This window comes from Phacochoerus africanus, chromosome 16, assembly GCF_016906955.1.
Source record: "Phacochoerus africanus isolate WHEZ1 chromosome 16, ROS_Pafr_v1, whole genome shotgun sequence".
NCBI lineage: Eukaryota > Metazoa > Chordata > Mammalia > Artiodactyla > Suidae > Phacochoerus > Phacochoerus africanus.
In genome coordinates, this window is record NC_062559.1 from 10,960,295 (window position 1) to 10,973,012 (window position 12,718).

The window sequence follows — 12,718 nt, forward strand, 5'->3', positions numbered from 1 at the left end:
TCCTGCTGCGCCACCACGGGAACTCCGAGGAGAGCTTTGTAAAAGCCTGTCCTTCAACCACTAACCCTTGCACCTCTCCAGCCTTCTTTTAGTTAGGATGGATGAATGCTTAATGCAGTTAGAGGACATATTATAAAAAAGCTGCTTAGAGGATAATTTCTTCTTGCCCCGCTCCCCAGATGGTGTTTTTCGGCTACATGGTATTCAGCATCTTCTTTGGTCTCTTGGCTGACAGATACGGCCGCTGGAAGGTAGGTTGGCTTTGAAGGATAATGTGGAATTTTCTTTTGTGTATCTATTTGTGGTGATGTCACCACGGCTATTTCTCAATCAGTACCCAAGTTGGAAAGTACAGAAACCCCCTCCTCTGACATCTCGTGCCTGAATTCTTGGCTCGTCTTCTTGCTGTCTCATCTATCCCTGAGGTCTCTGTCCCCATGGCTGGTCCCCCTAGGCCAGTGTGTGGCTAATGGATGGGCATCGTTAGGTATAGCAGAGACAATGTGGGGCTCTGCATGTGTAACATAAGCAGGTGCACATTCCCCCAAGTATAGCTTAGCCGCTTGCTCAATGTCACACATGTGCTGAGATGCAACATCACGACATAAACCTATGCCTTGTGATGACAAACCCAGGTCTCCCTTCTCCTCTTGTCTGATTGCTGGTGGGGAAGAGTTCTCTAGCTTAGAGACAAGCTATACTTACCCAAGTGGTACTTAGGCTACAGTTTTTGGGGTTTTTTTTTTTTAAACTTCTAACCTATATGAAATGTATTTCTGTGTATAGCTGAATTATGAGTCTTTGTGTATGTGTGTGTGTGTGTGTGTGTGTGTGTGTGTGTGTCTTTTTAGGCCACACCTGTGGCATATGGAAGTTCCCAGGCTAGGGGTTGAATTGGAGCTGTGGCTGCCAGCATCCACCTCAGCCACAGCAATGCCATATCTGAGCCACATCTGTGACCTACACCACAGCTCACGGCAATGCTGGATCGTTAACCCACTGAGCAAGACCATGGATACCAGTCAGGTTCATTACCACTGAACCATGATGGGAACTCCTGTATGAGTTTTTTTATCCCCGACAGAGAGTCAATTATTCCAACATAATATAGGAAATTTTTCGTCTTTTTGAAAATTATCGTTGATGTACAATGTGCCAATTTCTGCTGTACAGCAAGGTGACTCAATTGTACATGTATATACATTCTTTTTAAATATTTTTTTCCATCATGGTCTATGCCAGGAGATTGGATATAGTTCTCTGTGCTATACAGTAAGACCTTGTTGTTTATTTTAAACATAATAGTTTGCAACCTCAAACCCCCAGTCCAGCCCACTCCCCCCACATTTAGGTATAGTCTTGAAAATAATCCACTTGCTCGATGTCACACGCAGAGTGAGATGCAACATCACGACATTAAGTTATGTCTTGTGACGACAAACCCAGGTCTCCCTTCTCTTCTTGTCTGATTTCTGGTGGGGAAGCCCTCTCTAGGCATAGAGACAAAAGAAGTCCCACAGGAAAGCTTTAATCGGCTCAGACGTTTGTTTTGAAGTGCATAAAATAAATATCATAGATTCTTCTACATTAACATGAAAACACAAATACTTCAAAAATGTAGAGAGCACGAAAAGGCATTTTATGAAAAACGGTCCAGAAACCTTGAAAAAACTCTCAGTCACATGGGTTATCAGAAGCAAAATTACACAGCAAGATTTTTTTCCGCTATCAGAGCCATATTAAACATCAAACCCATAAGAAAGATATCTTTTTCTTAAAACTGCCAGGGTCTAGACACCCTCCCATTCAATTGGTATAGTTTTCTGATCACCAAGTTGGCAGCGTAAACCAAGAACCTTTGAGAATATCCATTCTCCGTATCGAATGATTTGCCTTCCAGAAATCTTGACTGTTTTGATCATCAGAGAACCACAATGATTTAGGTACAGACATTGTCACAGCTGATTTTCATAGAAAATGTGGGAGTTCCTGCTGTAGTGCCGTGAAAACGAATCCAGCTAGTATCCATGAGGATGTGGGTTCGATCCCTGGCCTCAATGTGGTGAGGGGATCCAGTGTTCCTGTGAGCTGTGCTATAGTTTACAGACGCAGCTTGGATCCCGAGTTGCTGTGGCTGTGATGTAGGCTGGCAGATGCAGCTCCAATTCCACCCCTAGCCTGGGAACTTCCATATGCTTCAGGCGCAGCCCTAAAAAGCAAAACAAAAACAAAAACAAAAAAAAGCAAAACAAAAGCAGAAACAAAATTCATCCATAAGGGAAAGGTTTATGCATTATATTACATAAATGTCTTTCCACTGGAATATTTTGTAGCTATTAAGAATATGTTGGAATTCCCGTCATAGTGCAGTGGAAACAGATCCAACTACGAACCAGGAGGTTTTGGGTTCAATCCCTAGCCTCCCTCAGGGGGTTAAGGATCTGGCGTTGCCGTGAGCTGTGATGTAGGTCGCAGACATGGCTTGGATCTGACATTGCTGTGGCTTCGGTGTAGACCGGCAGCTGTAGCTCTGATGGGACCCCTAGCCTGGGAGCCTATATGTGCTGTGGGTGTGGCCCTAAAAAGAAAAAAGAACAATATGTTTTCCTCTATGAGGAGTGAAAATAGGATAAAACTGTGTTAATAGTATTTTCTCTGGGCAGGAGAATCAAAAGTGACTTAAGGTTTTTACTTCTTTTTCTTCTTTCCATATTTTCTACTAGAAGCTTTTGTATTAGTTTTACAATTAGAGAAAAAGCACATCGCTTAAATTGTCTCCTTATGCTCATTCCCACACAGTGGGTTGTCGTGCTCCTGACAATCCTGTTCGTGTCCGGGTGGGACAAGGTTTTGCAGTGTAACTTACAAGTTCAGGTTCCTGCACCTGTGAGAGTGGATGCCGTGGGGGAATTCTGGTTTAAACTTGGAACATCTGGGCTTTCAAATAATGAAATCATAGGGATCGTATTGTCTGATGATTGTAAGAGCTCAGGGAGCTCCCTAAAGACTAGCTCCACAGAGAAGCGAGCATCTGGATGGAATGAAAAGTCACCCTCAGAAGATAGGTTTTCTCCCCCAGCCTTCCAGGGGGGGGCAGGTCCCATTCACGTCTCTTTTCATTATTCAGATTTTGTTCATCTCGTTCCTGTGGGGCGCCTACTTCTCCTTGCTGACCTCTTTCTCACCCTCGTACATCTGGTTCGTCTTCCTGCGGACAATGGTGGGCTGTGGCGTGTCTGGCCATGCACAGGGGTGAGACTTTACTTCCAGGAACCCCGAGGGAGATGTGTGGGCACTCACACACACATGGCCTGTAGTTAGTGGGCTAAGAGCATCAGTAAGTTGCAAGTGTATCGAATGCATTTTTGAGCTGCTTTCCTGGCCACTCCCCCCACCCCACCCCCAATGATGGCTGTTTATTCTGTTAGGAACTCTTTGCTCATCAGCACAATGTTGGATGGTGAGGCTAGCAGGGTGCTGGCCTGAGCATGTGTTAATCTCTCCGTTCCTCAGGCTGATCAGCATTTTTTGGATCAGTAGTGTTTTATTAGACTAAATGCTAACAAAAAGTGCCATGTGAGGTGGGTATAAAACAACGTCAACCTAACGCAATCCATTCATTTCTTGAGAATTTCTGGAAGAGTTTAGTTTGACCACGAGCCCCTATGACATTCAGGAATAACCATTTTAAAGGGCCCTTGCCCTGTAACTTAAGACTGTGGCAAAGTGAATTTGCAAAGTGGGTGACACTGTTGATATAGCCTTGCTGCTGCTTATCTTTTTCTGCTCACAGATAAGGGTGTAATATTTCATTGTGCAGCAGCATGAACCTTGCTTTGCTCAATTTTCAGCCTCCCTTAAATTAACAAGGGCCCTCGAACTAGTCTCTCCTGGGTGACTTGAAGCAAGTTGCCCTTAGAATATATTAGGAAATGTCAAAACGCCTAAATATTACCCTAATGTGTCAGGGGGAATAACTGTTCTTCCCTGGGGCATAAGTTAAGCTTTGGTGCCCAAAGGAGTAGAAGTTAGAATTTGAAACATCCCTTAGGAAGCAGCCCAATAAATGTTTTAAAACTCCAAACCCTGGTTAAGAACCACAATGGAGAAGAACAATTAGAACATGAATGGAATATAAGTCCATTTTTCTTTTATTCACAACATTAATATGTGCTTAATTAGGAACCTGTGCTTTGACTGTCATCATTAGTTGGAGAAACTATTTACCTTCTCTTGAGTATATTTTATTTTATGATTATTATTTTTTTAGGGCCGCACCTGCAGCATATGGAAGTTCCCAGGCTAGGGATCGAATCAGAGCTACACTTGCCGTCCTAACCACAGCCACATCTTGGGATCTGAGCTGTGTCTATGACCTACATCATAGCTTGAGGCAATCCCGGATCCTTAACCCCCTGAGCAAGGCCAGGAATCGAACCTGTGTCTTCATGGATGCCAGTTGAGTTTGTTTCCACCGTGCCATAACAGGAACTCCTCTTGAGTGTATTTTCATTTCCCTTTAGAAAAGGGAATTGGGAAAAGCGTTTTTTTCAAAAAACATTTTGTTTTTCAAAAAACATTTTGTTTTTCAAAAAACAGTTTGCCGGTGTTTCTCTTGGCAAAAGAAATAAAGCTAAGACCTCATAAATGGTAGAAGGTTTAAAATAACTTTGGGAATAAAAATGTAAACAGAAGAGCACTTAGAAGCTTATTTTTTATTCTCTTATATGGGTTAATAATTATATACTGGTGTATGATTGTGTAGGAAAAACTTTCTTTTTTTTTTTTTACCACTCAATATCTCTTTTTTTTTTTTTTTCTTTTCTTTTTAGGGCTGCACATGCCACATATGCAAGTTCCCAGCTGAGGGTCGAGTCGGAGCTACAGTCGCCATCCTACGCCACAGCCACAGCAACACAGGATCTGAGTTGCATGTGCAAGCTACACCACAGCTCACAGCAATGCCAGATCCTTAACCCACTGATCGAGGCCAGGGAATCAAACCCACATCATCATGGATGCTGTTTGTGTTCGCTAACCACTGAGCCACCACGGGAACTCCACATTATTCCATGCACTTTTTTTTTTTTTTGTCTTTTTGCCTTTTCTAGGGCCACTCCCTCAGCACATGAAGGGTCCCAGGCTAGGGGTCCAATCGGAGCTGTAGCCGCCGGCCTACGTCAGAGCCACAGCAACGCAGGATCCAAGCTGCGTCTGCAACCTATACCACAGCTCACGGCAACGCCAGGTCCTCAACCCACTGAGCAAGGGCAGGGATCGAACCTGCAACCTCATGGTTCCTAGTCGGATTCATTAACCACTGCGCCACGACGGCAACTCCTAGTCCGTGCACTTTTAACTGGAGTTAGCGTGGACCCCACAAGACTGTCTCCCACTTCGGACACCAATCACTAGCAGTAGGTCCCCAGGTTACCCACAACTTCTGTCTGATCTATCACAGATTAGACGTTCCTACAGACAGACTCCTCCTCAGGTTCAAGAATTTGCTAGAGGGGCTCAGAGAACCCAGGAAACAGTTGAGTCATTGCAGATTTATTACAATGGATATTTTAAAGGAAGCAGATCAACAACCGGAGGAGGAGACAGACACAGGACAAAGTCTGGAGAGAGCTCAAGAGCGGAAGCATCTGTCTCCATGGAGTCTGGGGTGCACCACCCTCTGGGCACATGACTATGTTCGCCAACCCGGAAGCTCTCTGAACCCCGCATGTTACCCGGGAGCCTTCATCACCAGAGACATGATTGTCTCTTCTCTCCAGGGGAGGGGGGATAGGGCTGGAGGTTCCATGACTCCGATCATGGCTTGGTTTTTTCAGACCAGCCCCATCCAGAAGCTCATCAAGAGTCACCCCTTTAGAACACATGATGTTCCTATCAACCAGGAAATTCCAAGATTTTCTGGAGCTCTGTGTCAGGAACTGGGGTCCAAGACCAAATATTAGAAGGAACCAGGAACAGGGACCCCTGTACGTATTTCTCATTATCTTGCAATGATGATTATCTATGTTTTTGACCTTTTGATCCCCGTGACCAGAACATTAGGACTGTGCTTTTTTGAAAGTTACTTGGTTTTATAAAAGCAAAATGGTGTTTTCTCCCTTCCTGTTTAGGCTTATCATAAAGACGGAATTTTTGCCTACAAAATATCGAGGCTATATGCTCCCCTTGTCTCAGGTAAGGTACAAAAGGTACAATTCTTCTGTCTTCTGATCGTGGCTTTTCTTCTGGCCGGTTCTTTGATGAACACACTGCCTCCTACTTGGTACCAGCCACAGAGTGTCAGGAATGCTGGACACCAGGGGTCCAATTCCAAGGTTTTCTGAGCCAGGATTTTGTCATCTGGCAGCAGCCTTTAGAACACAGTAACCCCTTCCTTAATAACCAGGCAACATGCTGCTGGCTGGTTTCACTGGGATGACAGAAGCCCAGGAATGTCACTGGGATGAACATTCTCCCTAACGGGGGACACAGCTGCCACCTCTTTTAGTGGCTCCCTTCCAGGAATTGTAGGGTCTGCGAGGCCATAACTGGCCCGGGCCTGTGGGGCCTTTATCCAGGTGAGAAGATAAGGATGCTCCCCAGCCCTCCTCAGACCCTGCTGGCTACTGAGTAGAGGTTTTGTATCCAGAAGGTATGTCCACCTGGGTGCACCTGCACCCTCTTTGGTGTCATTGTTAACCCAAAGCCCTGACAGTCAGAGGGCCCTGAAAGTCGGGACCCTTCCCACTGAAGCTCTGTATATTTGGCAATAAATAGAGCAGTAGGATGATATTTTTTAGATGTAGTTTTAATTTTTCTGATATGAAATGTAAGCAACCTAAAAACTAGAAAGAACCTAACACCACATGCTGATGCTCTTCTTTCCTCCCAGCTCTCTTCCCGTCTTTATTAAGACGAATGCCTACCCTTTTAACAGTGAGTGGTTGGATTTTACACCTAATGTTATTTGATGGGCATACGCCTGTTCAAACTCAGCGATGAACTTTTTCCTCTTCCACCTGCTCTTCATTCTTTGTCATACTTCTTGGTTCTGCCTTCACCGTGCTGGTCTTATTTTCGAGGCCTCCTTCATTTAACTGATGATTCCCATGGCTTGTGCTACCATGAGCCTAGCCTTGCCCCACCCCCATCTTCATCTGCAACCACATCTTCATCTGCACCCAAGAGCACCAACTGGAACTTCAGACCCAAGTGGCCAATTCCCTGAGAGCCACTTGGATATCCCGAAGTCTCCTCAAATACAACAGGCATAGAACTTGTCTCTTCCTCTTCCCCTGGAGCCTCTTATTTCCATGCTTCTGCTTAGTCAGTAGCAAAGGCCGTCTCCTCAGCTGTCTGAGCCACGCACTCAAGAACGCTGCCCGGGACCCCCCAGCCCTGCCCCACTCTTCCCTCGACTCCATTCCCTCTGTCACCAGACTCTCCTGATCCGTCCTTGTCAGCAGACCTTTGACTGCAGTGTCTTCAGCAAAGCCTGTTGCTTTTATCTCCAACATATGTGCCAAATCCATCAGACTAAAAAAAAATTTTTTTTTGTCATTTCCCTACTAAAACCCTTTTCACTGCTACATCACCTGTTACCTGTCTACTGCAATGGCCTATCAGAGGCCTTCTTACACCTTGCCGCTTCGGAAACATCAATCCTGATCGCTCAAGTTACCCTCTCACACATTACATTTTAAAATTGTTTCAGTTGTTGCAACTTCCTGTGAGTCCATAATCATTTCAACATGAAAAGTTTTGAAAAGAAAACGAAAAAATAAAAAATTTTTCATAGCCCTTATCACTTTTTTTTTTTTTTTTGCTTTTTAGGGCCCAACCTGTGGCACATGGAGGTTCCCAGGCAAGGGGTCGAATTGGAGCTGCAGCTGCTGGCCTACACCACAGCCACAGCAACACGGGATCTGAGCCGTGCCAGCGACCTACACCACAGCTCACGGCAATGCTGGATCCTTAGCCCACTGAGTGGGGCCAGGGATCGAACCTGTGTCCTCATGGATGCTTGTCAGGTTCATAACCGCTGAGCCATGGCAGGAACTCCCCTTATCACTTTCTGAAATAATTGTTTCTTTTTTTATAATAGAATTCTTTGATGATGAAATAGTCACCCCTTAATTAGGCCCCCAAAGGGTCTTTTAATAAGTTACCTTCTCTCCATCTTCCAATGGGAAAATAATGCTCAGGATAACACTTGGAATTTTTTTAATTCTCGACTCATGGGGCTTGGTCATAGGTGGCAGCCATGCTATTTGTTGATATCAAATGATTTCCAAGATAAATTTTTCAGGACCAAAAGTAGTATTGAGAAATATTTATACTATGTTACCATATTTAAACTATATTTACTCTGCTACTATGGTAAACATTTATATCATATATAAATATGCTATATTTATGTATGCTATGATTAAATTTATGTCTTTTTTTTTTTTTTGCTTTTGTCTTTTTAGCACCACACCCATGGTATATGGAGGTTCCCAGCCTAGGGGTCCAATTGGAGCTGTAGCCACCAGCCTACACCACAGCCTCAGCAATGCCAGATCCGAGTCGCGTCTGCAACCTACACCACAGTTCACAGCAACGCCGGATCCTTAACCCACTGAGCGAGGCCAGGGATTGAACCTCGGATTCATTTCCGCTGTGCCGTGACAGGAACTCCCTATGTTTAAATTTATATATATAAAAAAAGAACAGGATATATCTTTATTAGCTTCCAGATGTTTAGAACAGCTCTGGAAGGAAATAAGAAACTGGGGATGATGGTTTCCTCTGAGAAAAGGACCTGGATGGCAGGAAACTGGGAGAAGAGGAGGCTCTTTGCACAGTGCTCTGCTTTGCTGAGCTGTGGACCAGGGCAGTTATTATTTATTCAAGCAAAGAAAGAAACTGGGTCCCGGAGTTTTAAAACTTTTGGTGACATGGCTGACATCCCCCATCGCTCCACCCCATCTCCCACTCCCCTCTCCCACCCCCGACCCCCATCTCCTTGAGTCTCCCACTTACAAACAGAGCCGTGGAGAAGTGAAGCGACTTTCCCAATTCATCCAGGACCTGGGGATGGTGCTGGGGGTAGAAAGGGACCCATCTGCTCCTCCGTCAAAGCCTGGCTCCCATCTCACCCCCTTACGATTAAATCGCGGGCAGGGCGGCCCCCGGAGAGGGGGTGTGGAGCACATGCTATAGGAGGACCTTGACCTTGCCTCTGTGCCCCAGGTGTTCTGGCTGGCGGGCTCCCTGCTCATCATCGGCCTCGCCTCGGTGGTCATCCCCACCATCGGGTGGCGCTGGCTCATCCGCATCGCCTCCATCCCCGGCATCGTCCTCATCATGGCCTTCAAGGTGAGGACGCTCATGGGGGGCTCTCTGGCTGGCCCCCCAGATATCTATCTCACGTCCACCTCGCACCTTTACGTAAGCATCTGTCTCAATCAGCTTATGTGGAGAGCGTGTTTGGGCAGCATTCATGCACAAGCCCAGTCACGAAGCTGTGAAAGCCGAGGATGTTTGGGGGAGAGCAGGAGGCTGGAATGGCTGGATGAGGGTGCTGGTGGGAGGCCGGCTGGAAAGACAGCCCTGTGTCCAGACTGCAAAGGGCCTTGAGGGCCAGGGGTGCTGGGGAAGGGGTTGTGTGCTGGGAGGCTGGGACATGGCTGTGTGGAGACGGAAAAGGGCAGAAGAGCCACGAGGTGAGGGTGCGCCATGAGCAGCACCTCAACTGCCCCCTGGCAGGTGGATGGGGAGGAGGGCGCTGCTAAGGGAGAGGTTTTGCAGAGGAAGAACCACTGGTCTTGAGGGAGTGTGAGGCAAGAGAGGCGGGGGATTGACCAAGCCGATTCTCAAGGTCCCAGCATCACTGGAGGGCTCTAGTGTTTTCTGTTTGAGGTATGCAATATGTTCAAGGACTCAGGATGGTTCCTCCAGTCCTGGGTGCTAGAGGACCTGCCTTGGTCACCTTTTAGGTTGTTGCACTGTGGGAGCTTCTGGGGTTCTTGGGGAGGGGCCAGATGATGAAGCGGTGAGAAGCACTAGCTCTTTACACATTGGATGCAAGAATTTTTTTTTTTTTTGGTCTTTTTTTAGGGCCAGACATGCAGCATATGGAACGTCCCAGGCTAGGGGTCAAATCAGAGCTGTAGCCACCAGCCTACACCACAGCTCACTGCAATGCCGGAACCAAGCTATGTCTGCGACCTACACCACAGCTCATGGCAACGCCAGATCCTTAGCCCACTGAGCAAAGCCAAGGATCAAACCCATGTCCTCATGATTCCTAGGGAGGTTCGTCAATGCTGAGCCACAATGGGAACTCCAAAGATGGAAGATTTTCACTATACGAGTTCCCATGTGGCTCAGTGGGTTAAGGACCTGGTGTTGTCGCTGCAGAGGCTCCAGTTGATGCTGTGGCACGGGCTGGATCCCTGGTCTGGGAACTTCCTCCAGTAGCAAGTGCAGCCAAAAAATATTTTTTAAAAATTGTTTTAAATTTCATTGTATTAAGTAGGTTGGGCCAAACTGGTGTGAAGCTCAGTATCAATCTTGTGCCCTCCAAGATGGGCCTATGATAAGAAGATAACAGCTTTTGTTCTACTTGGATTACAAGAGTATAGCTGCTCCATTGCTGTAGTAAAGCTGGCTACAATGTATCCCATCTTGGGAAACTGGGACAGCTTAGAGTATGCAAGTTTAATAACTGTACTGCTGAAGTCCAAAACAGTTGCCACACTGATGTTTTTGTCATCCATGCCCAGTTTATTCCTGAATCTGCTCGGTTCAATGTCTCCACCGGGAACACTCAGGCTGCCCTGGCCACGCTGGAGCGTATCGCCAAGATGAACCGCTCAGTCATGCCCGAGGGGAAGCTGGTGGAGCCCATCCTGGTGAGTTCCTCTCCCCCAACCTCCCAGATACCCCCTCAGTTTGGGGAAGCTGAGCCCTGTAATCCCACCTCTGAAACAGAGGAAATCGAGACTAAATCCAGCGCCCCTGAGATCCAGGGGGCACTCAGTTACCTTCCATCACTTTTCTCATCAATGAAATGGAAATAGCACCTGCTTTGCAGAGCTAGTCACTCATTTCACTCACCAGCAGGCAGGTCAGCCACAGGCTCCTTGGAAGACTTTTATCAGTTCTACCTCCTTCGCCTGTCCTGCCACCTTGGGACAGTGTATTGAAGATAGGAATTAACCTCTTTGAATGTTGGGTAAAACTTATCCATAAACCGGTTTATACCTAATATTTATTTTAAGGTGAGTGGTGGGAAGATAATTAGGGGGTGTCAAAAGGAGGAGTTTTGGGGAGTTCCTGCTGTGGTACAGTGGGTTAAGAGCCCGACTCCAGCGGCTCAAGTGGCTTTGGAGGTGTGGGTTCGATTCCTGACCGAGGCAGTAGGTTAAAAGATCCAGCCTTGCCACAGATGCAGCTGTGGTTCGGATTCAGTCCCTGGCCTGGGAACTTCTATATGCTGTGGGTGCGGCCATAAAATTTTTTAAAAAAAGGAAGAGTTTTAAAAACTGTCATTCTATTTGTGTAGAGGTTAATGTCTACTTAATACCCTTGATTGAGTTAATGTGGGTGATTTATGTTTTAGAAAATTGCCTAACTCATTTGGGTTTTCAAATTTATTGATATAAAATTTTTCCTAGTGTTACATTAGTTGCAAAAACCTGCTGCGTGTGTCCTCTTTTTTATTTTAATATTGTTTACTTGTGCCTCTCTCTCTCTCTTTTTGTTTTTGTTTTTGTGGTCCTCTTAGAGTTTTGTCTATTAAACTTCAAAGAATGAGGAGATTTTGTTGTTTTCTCTTTACTGATTTTTTCGGTGGTCTCATTAACTTCTACTCCTTATTTTGGTTTTTTTTTTTTTGGCATTTTTTAATGTTCTTCTAGCTTCTTGAGATCAGTATTTAGCTCATTTATATTCATTCTTTTTGATTTTTAATAAAACCACTTGGCTGCATTCAGCAAATTTTGCTGCAGAGTTATTTTTATTTCTATTTCGTAACTGTTACAAGTTTCTCTTTAACCAATGTGTTATCTGTTAATGACCTTTTTTATTTTTTGTTTCTAATTTAATTTCATTTTGGTCGTAGCATGTTTGGAATTTATATGAAGTTTATTGAGACTTCCCTTTTGTTATCTACATAATGACTTTTAATTAATATTCCATGCGTGCCTAAAAAGAATGTGTATTCTCATTGAGTGTATATATTGTCACATATTATTAATTGTGCCATGTAAATATCTGACACCTGTTCTAGAATTTTCCTGCTTGAGCTAACGGTTTTCCAATAAGATGATGGTTTTGTTAGTTTCTCCTTTTATGTCTGGTAGTTTACTCTGTATGTTTGAGGCTTTCTTGCTGCATCCGAGCCTATGATTGATATATTCAGTGTGTGAGTTGATCTTACTATTTGAAGTATGTCTTTATCTCTTTACTGCTTTAGGCCTTACATTTTATTTTCTCTCATACTGATATATCAAAACTAGTTTGGGTTAGGAGTTCTCTGGTGGTCTAGTCACTAAGGGCCTGGTGTTGTCACTGCTGTGGCTTAAGTTTGATCCCTGGCCCAGGAATTTCTGTAGGCCGTGGGTATAGCCAAAAAACAAACATACAAATAAACAAACAAAAAATCTACATTGGAGTTCTCGTCGTGGCTCAGCAGAAACCAATCTGACAAGCATCCATGAAAACGCAGGTT

At 45.1% G+C, this 12,718-nt stretch overlaps 1 protein-coding gene across 4 annotated transcripts in view; it reads left to right on the forward strand.

The window, feature by feature from the left end:
* The window catches only part of SVOPL (SVOP like), a 74,593-nt gene that overhangs the window by 15,229 nt on the left and 46,646 nt on the right, over positions 1-12,718 (forward strand). For 3 of the 4 annotated variants that reach the window (XM_047763330.1, XM_047763329.1, XM_047763331.1), the window contains 5 exons: positions 180-251; positions 3,128-3,252; positions 6,132-6,195; positions 9,235-9,360; positions 10,770-10,898. In XM_047763330.1, the coding sequence (XP_047619286.1) occupies positions 180-251; positions 3,128-3,252; positions 6,132-6,195; positions 9,235-9,360; positions 10,770-10,898 (516 nt within the window). Of the gene's footprint in view, positions 1-179; positions 252-3,127; positions 3,253-5,242; positions 5,988-6,131; positions 6,196-9,234; positions 9,361-10,769; positions 10,899-12,718 lie in introns of those variants that run through there. The other variant, XM_047763332.1, reaches the window with a different exon arrangement.